At 36.7% G+C, this 22,115-nt stretch overlaps 1 protein-coding gene across 2 annotated transcripts in view; it reads right to left on the bottom strand.

Moving 5' to 3' along the window:
- LOC142340144 (beta-1,3-galactosyl-O-glycosyl-glycoprotein beta-1,6-N-acetylglucosaminyltransferase-like) overlaps positions 1-22,115 on the bottom strand; it is a 33,918-nt gene that overhangs the window by 8,478 nt on the left and 3,325 nt on the right. For both annotated transcript variants that reach the window (XM_075390618.1, XM_075390619.1), the window contains exon 3: positions 8,415-8,649. In XM_075390618.1, coding sequence (XP_075246733.1) covers positions 8,415-8,649 — 235 coding nt within the window. The remainder of the gene's footprint in view (positions 1-8,414; positions 8,650-22,115) is intronic.

The raw sequence follows: 22,115 nt of genomic DNA, 5'->3' as shown, positions 1-22,115 counted from the left end.
GCCTCCAGCGTTGAAGTCCAACCTTGAACCACTGAACCATGTTACTTCTGATTTAGATCATTTCAAAGCTAGAACAATGCCTCAACTCATTATGCAGTCTACGTTTCCAATCCACAGTGTGTAACGTCTAGTAACCACTGTGCAACGCAGTTTGTGTAGACGCGCTTTAAACCGCTCTTCAACAAGACGGACTGAGACATCTCATTTCTGCTCACGGGCCAAAACGCACGCATTAATCACTTCTTCGATTTCTGAAATAAATGTACTACAATCAAAGAGAACATAGGTACTCCAATTGAGCAATCTCAACGTCTAATTGGCCTCATTTCAGAACTGTTTTTCTTTGAACAACGACAAACGTAATTTTCATGTGTGTGAAAACTCACAAATGCAGCCGAATTTAAATGCGCACATACGAAAACACTTTGACTAGAAAACTTCATCAAATGGTCATTTTCTCTCCTGCCCAGAATCGATCTGACAACCTGCAGCGTGGGAGGCGAAAGCATATCGTGCACTGCGCCAAGGTTCTCCGCTTACAAAAAAATAAGGAAGCGGAGCGAACTTTAAAGTGGGTTTTCTTCAAATTGGGAAAAGCTATCTGTCAACGGTTTCGTCAAATATAAACTAGATTTCAGGACAATTCCTATGGACCAACACAATAAATTAACTTCGTTGGCAATTTTGAGAAAATCCACTTTTTCTCAGATAAGCTCATTTTAACGATTTTTCCGGGAAAAATGCCCAAAAAACCATGGAAGGAGTGTTTCAATCGTTTCGGGTCATAAGGGTAAAAGTTCCTAACTCGCCATTTCCCACCAGCTGACAAATTTTCAGAAAATTCTGATGGGTGCAATTCGAGAACTCGTCGCGGCGAAAATTTGAGGTACCCGCAACTCGTACAATAAAACATCCGGGGCCCCTACCCCGTCGTACAAGCCTGACTTTAGCAATGAGCGCGCGACCACCTAGGGGGGCAGGCGTTCCCCCCCTTCAGGAGTTCCCCCTGAATCACTCGATCCTTCCATTTAAGCTGTTGATGTTCATTTGTTCCATTATCCTCCCTCCAATCAATCCACAAACCAAAAAAGAACACACACACACGCTAAGGCAGACGTCTTGGAGAAGCCTCGAACTCCAGCACGCAGAAAAAGCTCTTTAGAAACGACGTTTGTCAGTTTGAGCCGTTCCGGCTCGGGAAATGAACGAGCAGTATAGATGGTTCTTTGTCTATTGACTATTGAGGGAACTGTCTGGCGGGACAAGCCCCTTAGACAGTTCCTGCTTGGATTAACGTCAAGAAAACAACAAAAATGGCAAATAGCACGTGTTTAGACACTGGTAGAATCAAAATTAAGCTCCTCAAATGTGTCAAATGTGAAAAGCAAAAAAGTAGTCCTATGACGGGACTCGAAACCACGCCTCCATCGTTGAAGTCCAACCTTGAACCACTGAACCATGTTACTTCTGATTTCGATCATTTCAAAGCTAGAACAATGCCTCAACTCACTATGCAGTCTACGTTTCCAATCCACAGTGTGTAACGTCTAGTAACCACTGTGCAACGCAGTTTGTGTAGACGCGCTTTAAACCGCTCTTCAACAAGACGGACTGAGACATCTCATTTCTGCTCACGGTCCAAAACGCACGCATTAATCACTTCTTCGATTTCTGAAATAAATGTTCTACAATCAAAGAGAACATAGGTACTCCAATTGAGCAATCTCAACGCCTAATTGGCCTCATTTCAGAACTGGTTTTCTTTGAACAACGACAAACGTAATTTTCATGTGTGTGAAAACTCACAAATGCAGCCGAATTTAAACTCGCACATACGAAAACACTTTGACTAGAAAACTTCATCAAATGGTCATTTTCTCTCCTGCTCAGAATCGATCTTACAACCTGCAGCGTGGGAGGCGAAAGCATATCGTGCACTGCGCCAAGGTTCTCCGCTTACAAAAAAATAAGGAAGCGGAGCGAACTTTAAAGTGGGTTTTCTTCAATTTGGGAAAAGCTATCTGTCAACGGTTTCGTCTAATATAAACTAGATTTCAGGACAATTCCTGTGGACCAACACAATAAATTAACTTCGTTGGCAATTTTGAGAAAATCCACTTTTTCTCAGATAAGCTCATTTTAACGATTTTTCCGGGAAAAATGCCCAAAAAACCATGGAAGGAGTGTTTCAATCGTTTCGGGTCATAAGGGTAAAAGTTCCTAACTCGCCATTTCCCACCAGCTGACAAATTTTCAGAAAATTCTGATGGATGCGATTCGAGGAATTGATGCGCGCAAAATTTGGGGTACATGCTACCCGTACAATAAAACATCCGGGGCCCCTACCCCGTCGTACAAGCCTGACTTTTGCATTGAGCACGCGACCACCTAGGGGGGCAGGTGTTCCCCCAAATCAGGAGTTGCCCCTGAGTCACTCGATCCTCCCATTTGTGCTGTTGACGTCTCATTATCTCCTTCCACTCAACGTACAGATAAAAAAACCAACAAAAACACGCTCACGCAGACGTCTTGGAGAAGCCTCGAACTCCAGCACGCAGGAAATTGAAAAGCTATTTAGAGACGACGCCTGTCAACTCGAGCCGTTCCGGCTCGGCGTAAGAAGAAACAGTATAGATGGTTCTTCGTCGATTGACTATCGAAGGAACTGTCTGGCGGGGGACAAGCCCCTTAGACAGTTCCTGTTTGGTTTAAAGTTAAGAAAATAATATAAATAGCAAAGAGCGCATGTTTAGACACTGGTTGAATCAAATTTATGCTCTTCAAAGGTGTCAAAGTTGAAAGAAAAAAAATCGAGTATGACGGGATTCGAACCCAAGCCTCCATCGTAGAAGTCTCATCTTCAACCACTAGACCATGCTACCTCTGCTTTCAAGCATTTTAACCTTGCCTCTACTCATTATGCAGTCTATGATTCCAATCCCCAATGTGTAACGTTTAGTAACCACTGTGCTACGCAGTTTGTGTACACGCGGTTTAAACTTCTCTTCAACTTCTCTTCATTTGCGCTGCCGGGCCAAAATGCAAGCATTAATAAGCTGTATTGTTTCGCAAATGAATGTTCTACAATCAAAGAAGTCATAGGCACGCCAAATGAGCAATCTCAACGCCTAAGTGGCCAGAATTCCAAGCTGTTTTTCTTTGAACGATAACAAACTGAATATTGATGTGTTTGAGAACTCACACACGCTGCAGAATTGAAGCGCGCACGTAAAAAGAACATACGTTGCTGAGAACACTTCTTTTAACAGTCGTTTTCTCTCCTGCTGAGAATCGATCTGACAACCTACAGCGTGGGAGGCGAACGCATATCGTGCACTGCGCCAAGGTTCTCCGCTTACAAAAAAATAAGGAAGCGAAGCGAACTTTAAAGTGGGTTTTCTTCAATTTGGGAAAAGCTATCTGTCAACGGTTTCGTCTAATATAAACTAGATTTCAGGACAATTCCTATGGACCAACACAATAAATTAACTTCGTTGGCAATTTTGAGAAAATCCACTTTTTCTCAGATAAGCTCATTTTAACGATTTTTCCGGGAAAAATGCCCAAAAAATCATGGAAGGAGTGTTTCAATCGTTTCGGGTCATAAGGGTAAATTTTCCTGGCTCGCCATTTCCCACCAGCTGACAAAATTTCAGAAAATTCTGATGGATGCGATTCGAGGAATTGATGCGCGCAAAATTTGGGGTACATGCTACCCGTACAATAAAACATCCGGGGCCCCTACCCCGTCGTACAAGCCTGACTTTTGCATTGAGCACGCGACCACCTAGGGGGGCAGGCGTTCCCCCCAGGGTCAGGAGTTTCCCCCTCTCACTCGAACCCTGAATTTTGTGCTGTTGACTTCTCATTATCTCCCTTCCACTCAACATACAGACAAAAAACACAAAGAAACACGCTCACGCATACGCCTTGGAGAAGCCTCGAACTCCAGCATGCTGGAAATTGAAAAAATATTTAGAAACGACGCTTGTCAATCCGAGCCGTTCCGGCTCGGGGTGAGAAGAAGCAATATAGATGGTTCTTCGTCGATTGACTATGGAAGGAACTGTCTGGCCGGGGACAAGCCCCTTAGACAGTTCCTGCTTGGATTAACGTCAAAAAATAATATAAATGACAAAAAGCACGTTTTTTACACTGGTAGAATCAAAATTAAGCTCGTGAAAGGTGTCAAAGGTAAAAAGCAAAAAAGTTAGCATCTGACTGGATTCGAACCCACGCCTCCATCGTAGAAGTCTCATCTTCAACCACTGAACCATGTTACCTCTGCTTTAAAGCATTCTAACCTTGCCTCTACTCACTATGCACTCTATTATTCCATTCCCCAATGTGTAACGTTTATTAACCACTGTGCTACGCAGTTTGTGTACACGCGCTTTAAATTTCTCTTCAATTTCTCTTCATTTGCTCTTCCAGGCCAAAACGCACGCATTAAACAACTGTATTATTTATGAAATGAATGTTCTTAAATCGCAGAAGCCATAGGCACGCCAAATGAGCAATCTCAACGCCTATTTGGCCTCATTTCCAAACTGTTTTTCTTTGAACGACAACAAACGGAATTTTCATGTGTTTGAGAACTCACACATTCACAAGAAATGAAACGCGCACAAAAGACAACACACTGACTAGAAAACTCCTATCAGTGGTCTTTTTCTCTCCTGCTCAGAATCGATCTGACAACCTGCAGCGTGGGAGGCGAACGCATATCGTGCATTTCGCCAAGGTTCTCCGCTTACAAAAAAATAAGGAGGCTGGGCGAACTTTAAAGTGGGTTTTCTTCAAAATGGGAAAAGCTATCTGTCAACGGTTTCGTCTAATATAAACTAGATTTCAGGACAATTCCAATGGACCAACACAAAAAATTAACTTATTCGTCAATTTTGAGAAAATTCACTTTTTCTCAGATAAACTCATTTTAGCGATTTTTCCCGGGAAAAATGCCCAAAAAACCATGGAAGGATTGTTTCAATCGTTTCGGGTCATAAGGGTAAATCTTCCTGACTCGCCATTTCGGACCAGCTGACAAAATTTCAGAAAATTCTGACGGGTGCAATTTGAGAAACTGTCGCGGCAAAATTTTAAGGTACATGCTACTCCTGTAAATGCCACGTCCGGGGCCCCTACCCCGTCCTCCAACGTGACTACTGCAAAAAGCACGCGACCACCTAGCAAAGCAGGCGTTCCCCCCCTTCAGGAGTTCCCCCTGAATCACTCGATCCTTCCATTTAAGCTGTTGATGTTCATTTGTTCCATTATCCCCCCTCCAATCAATCCACAAACCAAAAAAGAACACAGACACACGCTAAGGCAGACGTCTTGGAGAAGCCTCGAACTCCAGCACGCAGAAAAAGCTCTTTATAAACGACGATTGTTAGTTTGAGCCGTTCCGGCTCGGGAAATGAACGAGCAGTATAGATGGTTCTTTGTCTATTGACTATTGAGGGAACTGTCTGGCGGGACAAGCCCCTTAGACAGTTCCTGCTTGGATTAACGTCAAGAAAACAACAAAAATGGCAAATAGCACGTGTTTAGACACTGGTAGAATCAAAATTAAGCTCCTCAAATGTGTCAAATGTGAAAAGCAAAAAAGTAGGCCTATGACGGGACTCGAACCCACGCCTCCATCGTTGAAGTCCAACCTTGAACCACTGAACCATGTTACTTCTGATTGCGATCATTTCAAAGCTAGAACAATGCCTCAACTCACTATGCAGTCTACGTTTCCAATCCACAGTGTGTAACGTCTAGAAACCACTGTGCAACGCAGTTTGTGTAGACGCGCTTTAAACCGCTCTTCAACAAGACGGACTGAGACATCTCATTTCTGCTCACGGGCCAAAACGCACGCATTAATCACTTCTTCGATTTCTGAAATAAATTTTCTACAATCAAAGAGAACATAGGTACTCCAATTGAACAATCTCAACGCCTAATTGGCCTCATTTCAGAACTGTTTTTCTTTGAACAACGACAAACGTAATTTTCATGTGTGTGAAAACTCACAAATGCAGCCGAATTTAAACGCGCACATACGAAAACACTTTGACTAGAAAACTTCATCAAATGGTCATTTTCTCTCCTGCTCAGAATCGATCTGACAACCTGCAGCGTGGGAGGCGAAAGCATATCGTGCACTGCGCCAAGGTTCTCCGCTTACAAAAAAATAAGGAAGCGGAGCGAACTTTAAAGTGGGTTTTCTTCAAATTGGGAAAAGCTATCTGTCAACGGTTTCGTCTAATATAAACTAGATTTCAGGACAATTCCTATGGACCAACACAATAAATTAACTTCGTTGGCAATTTTGAGAAAATCCACTTTTTCTCAGATAAGCTCATTTTAACGATTTTTCCGGGAAAAATGCCCAAAAAACCATGGAAGGAGTGTTTCAATCGTTTCGGGTCATAAGGGTAAATTTTCCTGGCTCGCCATTTCCCACCAGCTGACAAAATTTCAGAAAATTCTGATGGATGCGATTCGAGGAATTGATGCGCGCAAATTTTGGGGTACATGCTACCCGTACAATAAAACATCCGGGGCCCCTACCCCGTCGTACAAGCCTGACTTTTGCATTGAGCACGCGACCACCTAGCACGTCAGGAGTTCCCCCCCATCAGGAGTTCCCCCCCATCAGGAGTTCCCCCTGAATCACTCGATCCTTCCATTAGTGCTGTTGACGTCTCATTATCTCCCTTCCACTCAACGTACAGACAAAAAACCCGCAGAAACACGCTCACGCAGACGTCTTGGGGAAGCCTCGAACTCCAGCACGCTGGAAATTGAACTGCCATCTAAAAACAACGTTGTCACTGTGAGCCGTTCCGGCTCGGGTTAGGAAGCAGCAGCAGTACATATGGTTCCTTATCGGTTGACTATGAAAGGAACTGTCTGGCGGGGACAAGCCCCTTAGACAGTTCCTGTTTGGTTTGAAGTCGAACAAATAATATAAATAGCCTATAGCACGTTTCTAGACAATGGTAGAATCAAAACTAAGCTGCTCAAGTGCGTAAAAAAACGCAAAAAAATTAAGTCCCGACGGGATTCGAACCCACTCCTCCATCGTAGAAGTCTCACCTCCAACCACTAGACCACGTTAGCTCTGATTTCAATCATTTCAAAGTTATAACAATGCCTCAACTCACTATGCAGTCTACGTTTCCAATCCAAAGTGTGTAACGTCTAGTAGCCACTGTGCTACGCAGTTTGAGTACACGCGCTTTAAATCGCTCTTCAGCAATGACAATCACCAGTGGGCGACGGGCTGAGACATCTCATTTCTGCTCACGGGCCAAAACGCACGCATTAATCACTTCTTCGAATTCTGAAATAAATGTTCTACAATCAAAGAGAACATAGGTACAACAATTGAGCAATCTCAACGCCTAATTGGCCTCATTTACGAACTGCTTTTCTTTGAACAACAACAAACTGATGTGTTTGAGAACTCACACATGCAGCAGAATTGAAACGCGCACGTAAGAAAACACGTTGACTAGAAGGAGCACTTCATTCAATGGTCCTTTTCTCTCCTGCTCAGAATCGATCTGACAACCTGCAGCGTGGGAGGCGAACGCATATCGCGCACTGTGCCGACTTTCTCCGCTTACAAAAAAATAAGGAAGTGGGGCGAACTTTAAAGTGAGTTTTCTCCAAACTGGGAAAAGCTATCTTTCAACGGTTTCGTCTAATATAAACTAGATCTCAGGACAATTTCAATGGACCAACTCAAAAAATTAACTTCTTTTTCAATTTTGAGAAAAATGCACTTTTTCTCAGACCAGCTGTTTTCCACTCCTTCAAAATGGAAAAATGCCCAAAAACCATGGAAGGATTGTTTCAATCTTCTCGAGTCATAAGGATCGCTGCCCTTCATTTTACCATTCGGACCTGCATGCAAAATTTCAGCCAATTCCTACGGGTGCAATCCGAGAAATCGCTCCGCTTGGAGTTGGAGGTAAGAGTCAGCTTTCTGTGACTAAGCCGGCAGGGCCCCTACCCCGCCGACTATATGAGACTATTTGGCGCTGTCACGCGCGACCACCTAGCTTTCGGCTATCACGCCACAAAAGTCAAAAGGTTCAGACCACAGGACTAATATAATTGCAACAAACTTCGTTTGAGAGCAATTAATCAACTGTCGGAAATTTTCTCACGTCAAAGTGAAAATTGGCTTTTAAGATTTTCCAGTATAGTAAGTTAGCGACAACTCATTTAACATTCGATCAAATTGCTCGTGCTCAGCATAAAAATTTGTTGCGGAACACGATTAACTGTGATGGGTACTAAAAAATGGTTTGGATCTTTTCCGTTTATGCCCCGCAACAGCTTAGTGGGTGCAGTAACTTGGGGTGTATAACGTACTGGGGGAAGATCCAGTTGTTTTTTATTCTACTTACCGAGTAAATTGAGCCCCTGGAGTTTACTGAGGAGAGTGACGAGTTCCATGTTTGTCACGAGGGGGAACTCCTCCCCTGTTAAGTTGATCAGGTACCTCCACTTTGTTGAGAGACGTCTCAGTTCCCTCATGCACTGGAACTCTGCTGCCAACAGAGTGGGTTTGCACCGCTTCACGTTCTTAGACTCAGTTGTCAGTATCACATTGCCAGGAAAACACTTGGCCAAAGATTGTACCTAATCAAGATCGTCCTTTTAACTTTCTTTACCAGAGATATTTAGTGTTGATGGCCTTAAAAAAGGCTTGAGAATGTCACTTCACTCATTATCCACGATAAGCGGTTAAAAGTTTTTTTTTCACCGCAAAAATTTTGCTCATTTTGTGTGGTAGTAAAAAGTACACTCATTTTGTGTGGTAGTGGTGAAAGTAGTAAACTTATGGAAATTCGAATCTATTCTGCCTCTGCCCTTTTGCGGTTTTTAGCAGTGCTACTTCACGGATCGAGGGGTCAGCAGCTGTAAGCGGTTATTTTTTTTAAAGAAATCCACTGAATGCTCCAAAATTATGTAAGATTTTTGCTGATTGCGATGAAAATTGAAATAGCAGCTGAATCCGCTGATATATAATATTTCAACAGATTTCAGAACATTTCTCACATAAAATCAGCATTTGATTTAAACTTCAGCGAGTTTGTTTAAATTAAATTTCAAGACTTCTCTTGTAAAATTTCAGCAGCTTCTCAGCGCCTTTCAAGCATATTTTTAAAAATTGTGAACAATTTAAACTCAGCGGATTCAGCGCCTTTCTTTAATAGTTTCCAAACTTCGCTTGCAAAACTTCAGCAGCTTCTCAGCACATATCTTACGTATTTTCAGCACTTGTGAAAATCTCACCGCTTTCAGCATATGCCTTAAATAAAAATTTTACATGCAATTTTATTGTTCACTTTTGCTTATAACCTAGTCAGCATTTACGGTCTTTCATCTTTTGCATTTCTGTAGAGCCATTAATCAATCAAAAATCTTTATCTTTAAATGATAATTCTTATTTTTGAACATAGCTAGCATATTGCGGAAAATATCCGCGATAGACACTTGCGGCCTTCTATTAATTAAACAGCTAAAAAATAAGATAGACAGATTGACCACCTGTCCTTCAAAAGACCACTAGACTTTTCGGGTTAGATTCGGACACATTTTATGGGACACATACGCTCCATAAGGAAAAAAACCCTAATAGAGCTTTTTCAAAACTATTAGATATTCGAAAACAAAAACCCAGGACTCAGTACTCAAGAATTAGGCCATACACGGTTGTTACTGCTTAGATGCTCACTATTGATCTTTAACTAGCCAATGTTCATAAAAATCAAAGTTCATTAAGTGAATTCAGAAATGATTTTTTTGGAGTGAGGTAGGTCTTGCATTTGACCTAAAAACCAAACAAATGACTTCACGCACACAGATCTTAACAGCAAAGCAGTAGAAACCGCTGAAATTGAAAAAGTCAGAAAGAGAAATTTGGTTCAAACAAAAAACTAGCCCTAGAATGAACTATGAATGGATTGAAAAACCATTTAAAACAATCAGATCCAGAAAAAAAATGCAGTAAAAGAATAACAAAGTGAAATTGCCACATGTGAACAAACAAACTACTATCAAGAGAAAGCAAATTTTTGTTCAAACACCATTTTTCGCTCTACTTTAAGATTAGAGCGGAAAAAATTCATGCCGCAAAATCACTCGCTTTTTCGCGGGTCAACTTCCTGTTTCGGCGTGACAAAAATCACTACAATTTGACTTCAAAAGTTAAGAAAATTTGTCAACAGATCTTAAAAAAATTTAACGACCCAATACAATTCAAAATATTTGAATTGTAAAAAAAAACATGATGTACCCAATAATAACCGCTATTTCTTCGCGGCTATTAAAAACAGTGCAACTGAAAAGCGTCACGTTTTCGTCTTAACTAACGTAATGAATTCAACTATACTTAAGCTACCTGGTTTGATTCAATCAAGCGTTTTGGCTATAATCCAGCAGCGAAAACTGAGTTACCTTAAAAACTGACTAATTTCTTATGTTTTGGCATATTTCCAACTGTTATTAAAATGAACTGCTTTAGTACATTGTTGCTCTAGTCTTGCTCTGCTGCTTCTGTATGTACAGAAGCAGAAAAATTGATAAAAATTGTCTGAAGTATTTAAGGAGAGCGTTGAAAATGCGTAAGACGAGTGCCAAAAAAGTGAATGATCTGAAATAAATGAATACTACGTAAAAAATGCGCTAAAAGCCACTGAAATAAAATTCTTTTTCAGCGGATTACACTTAATAATTATCCGCTTAATGTGTTGAAAGGAGCAAAAATTATGTAAGAAACAATGCTGAATTTTCAACTGATTAAGCTGATAATTGTGTGCGATTTATCCGCTAAAAATTACTTTTTTTCAGCAGCCGTCAGCGCATTTCTTGCATAAATTTGACGAAATCCTTGTCCCGGGTTCGCACCCGGGTGACATCGCGAAAAATGTTAAACTACATAGAAATTTACAATTGCTACCCTCTAAACTGACAAAATCGGCAACCCAGCTATTATCAGTTCCATAAAAACAATAACATAACCGGCAAATTGCCGGAGACTAGCTTCCATTGATGTCCATAACCCCGATTGAGATTAAAAGAACGGAAAGAAATGAAGAATGATTGGTGTAAGAAAATGTTTTCAAAGTACGAACCATTTTGACGTCATTTCATTGTTAGACATACTCCTGTTATTTAATGAGAAATTATTGGGACTAGTATCAATGCCGATAGGTATTAGAGATGTTAAATAAGACTTATAAGAACAAAGTTCTAGCAGCGGGCATATAAAATAAGGCTTTATGGGTTTATCCCGTTTCTATTTTGGTTTTGTTTTTCGATACTGATTCTGTTTCTATTAGATTGCTTTGCTGAGTAACCACTGTTTAAAAGCACGTTTAGTACAGTAATCGAAGAATGCAACTAGCCTAGAGTTCAAAAAAATTTCACGCAGAATGTCGAATAGGTGGCAGAATGAGGTAAAGTGAAACAAAATAATGTTCGAAGAAGTAAACAAAACATAGCAGTACAAGTCCTGACATACACTTCAAAGAATTTTCAGTGCTTAAATAAAAAACTAGACATAGAATGGAAAATGATTTGAATTGTGTTGGGGCACTGCCTTTTTACGACTCCAAGAAGAGTAATTATTAGAGAAGTCCTTTTATTTTTAATCTGAATTGGTGCTGATCAAAATTGAATGGTAGAGAAAAAAAATTTTGTTCAAATGCGGCCTTTTCTCAAAATAAGTTCTTAAAAAAGCTTTTTTCCTAAAAAAGATTCTGAAAAGATCGGAAAAACAGTAAAAACCATTGCCAAAATACCACACCAAAAAAACCACTAGCGAGAATAAAAATCATTAAAACAACATTTTCTCACTCTATTTGAAAATTAGAGCGGAAAAAATTCACGCCGGAAAACCACTCGCTCTCTGCTCCTCTTCCTGTATCGGCGTGACCAATATCATAAGTCCGATTCGACTTCAAACATAACCGCCTAATGATGGGAGAATTGCTCTCAAACGATCGGCGAGCGATTGGCTTCGTCAGTAGCTAGCCACTGTTTAGTGAGGCTAGTTTCAGCTTAATTCGACTCTGCAACTTTTAGTTTTCTATCCTTGTTAGTAGGTAAATCAAACAGAAAAACAGATATTTTAGACATTTACAAAAAATTATAAAACTTAAGAGAAAAATTTCCAGTTTTCGCATTGAAAAGAAATGTGAAAATGTTTTCTTGGCCAGTAATTATCGTTGAATTCCGAAAAGGAAAAAACTTTTTAAAAATTTTGAAAACAATTGGAAGTTTTAACAAAATCTTGCTACAATTCAAGATATAAAACTCTTTAAAACAGTTCATTATCTCAAGAGTCTATCCAGTATCCCTACATCAAGCTTTAAATAGTTTCATTGGCTCAGAGATCAATAAATTTGGAATATGATAAAAATTTTTCACAAATTTGAAAAAATTTAATTTTTATAAAAAAAGTTGTCAACACTCGAGTCATGAAAATTGTGATAACCATTCCAATAACTCAAGAAATTATGCAACAGTTTATTGTCAGACCTTAGAGCAGGTCACTAGGACCCTGGTGCCGGAAAAAAAAACAAAAAAATCAAAGATTCTAAGGTCTTGAAAAAAATTGCAACTTTTTATAAAATTGCTTAACCTCGTTATTTTAAAATCTTGAAAAACTTCCCACCACATCTAGAAATTATGCAGTAGCCTATTATCAAACCCTACAGGAGGTTATGTGGCCTTTGAGGTTGGAAAAACCTTAGAAAAAATGGCAAAAAAAACTTCAAAAACTAGAAAAAATTGAAAGTTTTATAAAAATATGCTAAAATTTGTAATAAAAAACCTATTACATGGTCATAAAAGTAATTCTTTATCACACCATAGAGTACGTTCCTCAACACCTACGTCTAAAGAAGCTCGAAAAATGACAAAAATTTTCAAAAAATCTTAAAAAAAATTGTAAAAATTACTACAAATCTGCGTGTTTTTAGCGAGCGGTTGTTTGTCAGCAGCAAGCCACGGGGGAAGGGGGGTTTTCGAACAAAAAGAGTTCTTAGACCAAAAACTTTTTCCTACAAAAGATTTTTAAAAAATTGGAAAATTAGTAAAAATCATTACCAAAATACCACACAAGAAAAAAAAACCACTAGCAAGAATAAAAACCATTCAAACACCATTCTTTCACTCAACTTTAAAATTAGAGAGGAAAAAATTCTCGCCGCAAATCCACTCGCTCACTGCTCCACTTCCTGTATCAGCGTGACCAAAATCATAAGTCCGATTTGATTTCAAACATAACCGACTAATGTTGGGCGAATTGCTCTCGAACGATCGTCGAGTATGGCTTCGTCAGTAGCTAACCACGGTTTAGTGAGGCTAGTTTCAGCTTAATTCGAATATGCAACTTTCAGTTTTCTACACTTGTTAGTAAGTAAATCAAACAGAAAAAAACAGATAATTAAAACATTTGCAAAATATTGCAAAACTTTAAAAAAAATTCCAGATTTTGCATTGAAAAAAAATGTGAAAAAAATTCCTTGGCTAGTAATGATCGTTGAACTCCGAAAAGGACAAAAATATTTAGAAATTTTGAAAACAATTGCAATTTTCAACAAAATCTTGCTACAATTGAAGGTATAAAAATTTTCAAAATCCTTTCATTGTCTCAAGATGCTATCCAGTATCCCTATTTCAAGCTTCAAATAGTTTCACTGGCTCAAATATCCATAAACTTGGAATATGATATTAATTTTTCAAAAATTTGAAGAAAGTTATTTTTTATAATTAAATTGCCAACACTCGAGTCATGAGAATTAAGATAACCATTCCATTAACTCTAGAAACTATGCAACAGCTTATTGTCAAACCTTAGAGGAAGTCCCTAGGAGACTGGTGCAGAAAAAAAAAACAAAAAACTGAAAAGAATTTTAAGGTCTTGAAAAAAATTGCAAACCTTTTTTAAAATTTGCTTAATTTGGTTATTTTAAAATCTTGAAAAATTTTCCACTACATCTAGAAATTATGCGGAAGCCTTTTATCAAACCCTACAGGATGTTATGTGGCTTTTGATGATGGAAAAACCTAAGAAAAAATGGCAAAAAATTTCAAAAACTGGAAAAAAATTGGAAGTTTAATAAAAAATATGCCAAAATCTGTAATATTAAAAAAATATTACATTGTCAAAAAAGTCTTCCAGTAACTTATTGTTAAATGCCAAAGGAGGTTCTTTGAGCCCTGAGGCTGAAAAAAAACCTAAATATTGAGAATAAACTTCAATAAATTGAAAAAAACTTGCAAGTTTTGTCAAAAACATGCTAAATTTCGTGATGTTGAAATATTGAAACCATTCCACTACCACTAAAAAATTTGCAGTAACCCTTTATCACACCATAAGGGAGGTTCCTCAACACCTATGTCTAAGGAAGCTCGAAAGATGGCAAAAGTTTTCAAAATTTTTTAAAAATATTGTTAAAATTAGCATAAATTTTCGTGTTTTTAGCGAGCGGTTGTTTGTCAGTATTCAGCCACGGAGGAAGGAAGGGGGAATTCAAACAAAAAGAGTTCTTAAACTTAAAAATTTTTTCCTACAAAAAATTTTAAAAATTCGGAAAATTAGTCAAAATCATTACCAAAATACCACACAAGAAAAAGACTACTAGCAAGAATAAAAACCTTTCAAACACCATTTTTTCACTGTACTTTAAATTTAGAGAGGAAAAAATTCTCGCCGCAAATCCACTCGCTCTTTGCTCCACATCCTGTATCGGCGTGACCAAAATCATAAGTTCGATTTGGCTTCAAACATTACCGACTAATGTTGGGTGAATTGCTCTCAAACGATTGGCGAGCGAATGGCTTCGTCAGTAGCTAACCACGGTTTAGTGAGGCTGGTTTCAGCTTGATTGGACTATGCAACTTTTAGTTTTCTTCCCTTGTAAGTAAGTAAATCAAACAGAAAAAAAAACAGATATTTAAAACATCTGCAAAATATTGCAAAACTAGAAAGAAAAATTTCCAGATTTTGCATTGAAAACAATGTAAAAAAAATTCCTTGGCTTGTATGGAAAAACCTAAAAAAAATGGCAAAAAACTTCAAAAACTGGAAACAAAATTGCAAGTTTTATGAAAAAAATATGCTGAAAACTGTAATAATAAAAAAAACTATTACATTGTCAAAAAAGTCTTCCAGTAACTTATTGTTAAACGCCAAAGGAGGTTCTTTGAGCAGTGAGGCTAAAAAAACCTAAAAGTTGAAAATAAACTTCAAAAGATTGAAAAAAATTAGCAAGTTTTGTCAAAAAACTGCTAAAATTCGTGATTTTGAAATGTTGAAACCATTCCACTACCACTAAAAATATGCAGTAACCCTTTATCACACCATAAATGAGGTTCCTCAACACGTACGTCTAAGGAAGCTCGAAAAATGACAAAAATTTTCAAAAATACTAAAAAAAATGTGAAAATTAGTATAAATTTGAGTGTTTTTAGCGAGCGGTTGTTTGTCAGTATCGAGCCACGGAGGAAGGAGGAATTCAAACAAAAAGAGTTCTTAAACTTAAAAATTTTTTCCTACAAAAAATTTTAAAAATTCGGAAAATTAGTCAAAATCATTACCAAAATACCACACAAGAAAAAGACCACTAGCAAGAATGAAAACCATTCAAACACCATTTATTCACTCTACTTAAAATTAGAGAGGAAAAAATTCTCGCCGCAAATCCACTCGCTCACTGCTCCACTTCCTGTATCAGCGTGACCAAAATCATAGGTCCGAGTTGACTTTAAACATAACCGACTAATGTTGGGCGAATTGCTCTCAAACGATCGGCGAGCGAATGGCTTCGTCAGTAGCGAACCACGGTTTAGTGACGCTAGTTTCAGCTTGATTCGACTATGCAACTTTTAGTTTTCTTCCCTTGTAAGTAAGTAAGTCAAACAGAAAAAAACAGATATTTCAAACATTTGCAAAATATTGCAAAACTTCAATGCAAAAATTTGCAGATTTTGCATTGAAAAAATTGTGAAAAAAATTCCTTGGCCAGTAATGATCGTTGAACTCCAAAGAGGACAAAATTATTTAAAAATTTTGAAAACAATTGCAATTTTTAACAAAATCTTGCTACAATTAGAGATATAAAAACCTTCAAAATCATTTCATTGTCTCAAGAGACTATCCAGTATCCCTCTTTCAAGCTTTAAATAGTTTCACTGGCTCAAATATCCATGAACTTGGAATATGATATTAATCTTTCGAAAATTTGAAGAAAGTTAGCTTTTATAATTAAATTGCCAACACTCGAGTCATGAAAATTAAGATAACCATTCCATTAACTCTAGAAATTATGCAACAGCTTATTGTCAGACCTTAGAGGAAGTCTCTAGGACACTGGTGCAGGAAAAAAACAAAAACTGAAAAAAAATAATAAGGTCTTGAAAAAAATTGCAAACCTTTTTTAAAATTTGCTTAAGTTGGTTACTTTAAAATCTTGCAAAAATTTTCCACGACATGTAGAAATTATGCAGAAGCCTATTATCAAACCCTTCAGGAGGTTATGTGGCTTTTGAGGATGGAAAAACCTAAGAAAATTTGGCAAAAAATTTCAAAAACTGGAAAAAAATTGTAAGTTTTATAAAAAATATGCTAAAATCTGTAATAACAAAAAAACTATTTTATTGTCAAAAAAGTCTTCCAGTAACTTATTGTTAAACGCCAAAGGAGGTTCTTTGAGCAGTGAGGCTAAAAAAAACCTAAATATTGAAAATAAATTTCAAAAAAATTGAAAAAAATTAGCAAGTTTTGTCAAAAACATGCTAAAATTCGTGATTTTGAAATGTTGAAACCATTACACTACCACTAAAAAATATGCAGTATCCCTTTATCACACCATAAAGGAGGTTCCTCAACACCTACGTCTAAAGAAGCTCGAAAAATGGCAAAAATTTTCAAAAATATTTAAAAAATTGTGAAAATTAATATAGATTTGCGTGTTTTTAGCGAGCGGTTGTTTGTCAGTATTGAGCCACGGAGGAAGGGGGAATTCAAACAAGGAAAGAGTTCTTAAACCTAAAACTTTTCCTACAAAAGATTTTAAAAATTCGGAAAATTAGTAAAATTCATTACCAAAATACCACACAAGAAAAAGACCACTAGCAAGAATAAAAACCATTCAAACACAATTTTTTCACTCTACTTTAAAATTAGAACGGAAAAAATTAACGCCGAAAACCCACTCGCTCTCTGCTCCACTTCCTGTATCAGCGTGACCAAAATCATAGGTCCGAGTTGACTTCAAACATAACCGACTAATGTTGGGCGAATTGCTCTCAAACGATCGGCGAGCGAATGGCTTCGTCAGTAGCGAACCACGGTTTAGTGAGGCTGGTTTCAGCTTGATTCGACTATGCAACTTTTAGTTTTCTTCCCTTGTAAGTAAGTAAATCATACAGAAAAAAAAACAGATATTTTAAACATTTGCAAAAAATTGCAAACCTTCAATGAAAAATTTGCAGATTTTGCATTGAAAAAATTGTGAAAAAAATTCCTTGGCCAGTAATGATCGTTGAACTCCGAAAAGGACAAAAATATTTAAAAATTTTGAAAACAATTGCAATTTTTAACAAAATCTTGCTTCAATTCAAGATAAAAAAATCTTTAAAATCATTTCATTGTCTCAAGAGACTATCCAGTATCCCTATTTCAAGCTTTAAATAGTTTCACTGGCTCAAATATCCATGAACTTGGAATATGATATTAATCTTTCGAAAATTTGAAGAAAGTTAGCTTTTATAATTAAATTGCCAACACTCGAGTCATGAAAATTAAGATAACCATTCCATTAACTCTAGAAACTATGCAACAGCTTATTGTCAGACCTTAGAGGAAGTCCCTAGGACACTGGTGCAGGAAAAAAACAAAAACTGAAAAAAATAATAAGGTCTTGAAAAAAATTGCAAACCTTTTTTAAAATTTGCTTAAGTTGGTTACTTTAAAATCTTGCAAAAATTTTCCACGACATGTAGAAATTAAGCAGAAGCCTATTATCAAACCCTTCAGGAGGTTATGTGGCTTTTGAGGATGGAAAAACCTAAGAAAATTTGGCAAAAAATTTCAAAAACTGGAAAAAAATTGTAAGTTTTATAAAAAATATGCTAAAATCTGTAATAACAAAAAAAAACTATTTTATTGTCAAAAAAGTCTTCCAGTAACTTATTGTTAAACGTCAAAGGAGGTTCTTTGAGCAGTGAGGCTAAAAAAACCTAAATATTGAAAATAAACTTCAAAAAAATTGAAAAAAATTAGCAAGTTTTGTCAAAAACATGCTAAAATTCGTGATTTTGAAATGTTGAAACCATTCCACTACCACTAAAAATTATGCAGTATCCCTTTATCACACCATAAAGGAGGTTCCTCAACACCTACGTCTAAAAAAACTCGAAAAATGGCAAAAATTTTCAAAAATATTTAAAAAACTGTGAAAATTAATATAAATTTGCGTGTTTTTAGCGAGCGGTTGTTTGTCAGTATCGAGCCACGGAGGAAGGGGGAATTCAAACAAAGAAAGAGTTCTTAAACCTAAAACTTTTCCTACAAAAGATTTTAAAAATTCGGAAAATTAGTGAAAATCATTACCAAAATACCACACAAGAAAAAGACCACAGCAAGAATAAAAACCATTCAAACACCATTTTTTCACTCTACTTTAAAATTAGAGAGGAAAAAATTCTCGCCGCAAATCCACTCGCTCTCTGATCCCTTTCCTGTATCGGTGTGAACAAAATCATAAGTCCGATTTGACTTCAAACATAACACACTAATGTTGGGCGAATTGCTCTCAAACGATTGGCGAGCGAATGGCTTCGTCAGTAGCTAACCACGGTTTAGTGAGGCTAGTTTCAGCTTAATTCGACTCTGCAACTTTTAGTTTTCTATCCTTGTTAGTAAGTAAATCAAACAGAAAAACAGATATTTTAATCATTTACAAAATATTGCAGAACTTACAAAAAATACAGATTTTGCATTGAAAAAAATGTGAAAAAAATTCCTTGGCCAGTAGTGATTGTTGATCTCCGAAAAGGACAAAAATATTCAAAAAAATTGAAAACAATTGCAATTTTTAACAAAATCTTGCTACAATTAGAGATATAAAAACCTTCAAAATCATTTCATTGTCTCAAGAGACTATCCAGTATCCCTATTTCAAGCTTTAAATAGTTTCACTGGCTCAAATATCCATAAACTTTGAATATGATTTTTTTTTCGAAAATTTGAAGAAGTTTAATTTTTATAAATAAATTGCAAACACTCGAGTCATGAAAATTAAGATAGCCATTCCATTAACTCTAGAAACTATGCAACAGCTTACTGTCAAAGCTTAGAGGAAGTCCCAAGGACCCTGGGGCCGGAAAAAACAAAAACTGAAAAAAATTCTAAGGTCTTGAAAAAAATTGCAAACTTTTTTTAAAAATTGCTTAAGTTCGTTATTTTAAAATCTTGAAAAACTTTCAACTAAATCTAGAAACTATGCAGTAGCCTATTATCAAACCCTACAGGAGGTTATGTGGCTTTTGAGAATGGAAAAACCAAAAAAAAGTGGGAAAAAATTTCAAAAACTGGAAAGAAATTGCAAGTTTTATAAAAAATGTGCCAAAATCTGTAATAAGAAAAAAACTAGTACATTGTCAAAAAAAGTCTTCCAGTAACTTATTGTTAAACGCCATAGGAGGTTCTTTGAGCCCTGAGGCTGAAAAAACCTAAATATTGAGAATAAACTTCAAAAAAATTGAAAAAAACTTGCAAGTTTTGTCAAAAAGGTGCTAAAATTCGTGATGTAAAAATGTTGAAACCATTCCACTACCACTAAAAAAATATGCAGTAACCCTTAATCAAACCAAAAAGGAGGTTCTTTAACACCTACGGCTAACGAAACTCAAAAAATGACAAAAAGTTTTCAATAATTTTTTTTAAAAAACTGAAAATTAGTATAAATTTGCGTGTTTTTAGCAAGCGGTTGTAAGTCAGTAGCAAGCCACGGGGAAGGAGGGTTTCAAACAAAAAGATTTCTTAAACCAAAAATTTTGTTCCTATAGAAGATTTTAGAAAATTGGAAAATTAGTAAAAATCAATACCAAAATACCACACAAAAAACCACTAGCATTAATAAAAACCAATCAAACACTATTTTTTCACTCTACTTTAAAATTAGAGCGGAAAAAATTAACGCCGAAAACCCACTCGCTCTCTGCTGCACTTTCTGTGTCGGCTTGACCAACATCATATGTCCGATTTGACTTGAAACATAACCGACTAATGTCGGGCGAATTGCTCTCAAACGTTTGGCGAGCGATTGGCTTCGTCAATAGCTAGCCACGGTTTAGTGAAGCTAGTTTCAGTTTGATTCCACTCTGCAATTTTTGTTTTATACCCTGGTTAGTAAGTAAATCAAACAGAAAAAAACTGATATTTTGAGCATTTGCAAAATATTGCTAAATTCAAAAGAAAAGTTTCCATATTTCGCATTGAAAAAATATGAAAAAGTTTCTTTGGCCAGTAATGATTGTTGAACTCAGAAAAGGACAAAAATATTGACAATTTTCAGAACACAATCGCAAGTTTTAGCAAAATCTTGCTACAATTCAACATATAAAAATAATCTTCACAACCATTTCATTTTCTCAAGAGACTATCCAGTATCCCTATTTCAAGCTTTAAATAATTTAACTGGCTCAAAGATCCATAAACTTGAAATATGGTAAAAATTTTTCGAAAATTTGAAGAAATTTAATATATATGAAAAAAATGCCAACACTCGAGTCATGAAAATTAAGATAACCATTCCATCAACTCTAGAAACTGTTTAACAGCTTATTGTCAAACCTTAGAGGAGGTCCCTAGGACCCTGGTGCCGCAAAAAAGAAAAGAATCAAAAAGATTCTACATCTAGAAACTATGCAGTAGTCTATTGTTAAACCCTATTCCACTGTCAACGAAATTTTCCAATAAGTTTTTGTTAAACCCTCAAGGAGGTTCTTTGAGCCCTGAAGCTGAAAAAACCTTAAAAATGACAATAAACTTCAAAAAAAATTGAAAAAAGTTTTGTCAAAAAAATGATAAAATTCGTGATGTTGAAATGTTGAAACCATTCCACTACCAATAAAAATTTTGCAGCATTTTTTTGTCAAACTATTTAAGAGGTTTCTCAACACCTAGGGCTAATGAAACTCGAAAATTTCAAAAATCTTCAAAAAAACTCGAAAAAAATTGTGAAAATTAGTATAAATTTGCGTGGTTTTAGCTAGCGGTTGTTCGTCAGTAGTGAGCCCCGAGGACGGGTCACCGGGGGGTTGGAAGTGGTGGTTGAGGAAACAGTGCGGCGGGGGTTGGGCAATAGTGTGGGGGAAGGTGTCAACAGTTGGGGAGAATTGCCATTCACACGATAAAATTACGTCTCCAAAACAGTTTGAGCTGAAACAGAGCCGAAAAACTCTAATAGCACCTAATAACCGCTGTGGAACGCTACCTGTTTATCACAATTTTGAGGACGAAAAATCAAATGGGTCAAACGAAAACTCGGTCAAGCGAAAAGACGCATAAAAAAGACCGACAGGACCAATATAATTGCTACAAACATCGTTTGAGAGCAATAAAATGTATATGAAAATTTGTGAACAGACCTTTAAAAAACATAGCCCGAAAAACTTCCGAAACGATCCACGAAAAAATCCATTCTACAAAAATTACAAGAAAAAATATTTGAAGTAAAAAGTTCTCGTATAGAAAATGACTTAAAAATAATGAGAAGAGTAATTTTTCTTTAAGTTACAAGGTCACATAAAGTCAAAAAAGTCTCATTTAGGCAAATAAGCGTATTAAAAAGGTCGCAAAACAAGAGGAAATTTATAAATAATAGACTATAAAACGTGTCTAATATTACAGAAATCGAAAAAAATGCACGAAATTAAGAAAAACAGTTAAAAATTTCTCAATTTTGAGTCAGATTTCTCAAACAGACTTGTGGTAACAATAAAACTTTTTTGAATTAGGATCTGAAAACTCCGTAAGTCATGTGCGTCTTTTCCTACTTATGGCAGTAACACAAATTAATCAGCAG

This window comes from Convolutriloba macropyga, chromosome 5 (assembly GCF_964194025.1).
Source record: "Convolutriloba macropyga chromosome 5, txConMacr16.3, whole genome shotgun sequence".
NCBI classification, from domain to species: domain Eukaryota; kingdom Metazoa; phylum Xenacoelomorpha; order Acoela; family Convolutidae; genus Convolutriloba; species Convolutriloba macropyga.
Note: the sequence above shows the minus strand (reverse complement) of the source record. Positions and strands in the feature narration are given on the sequence as shown.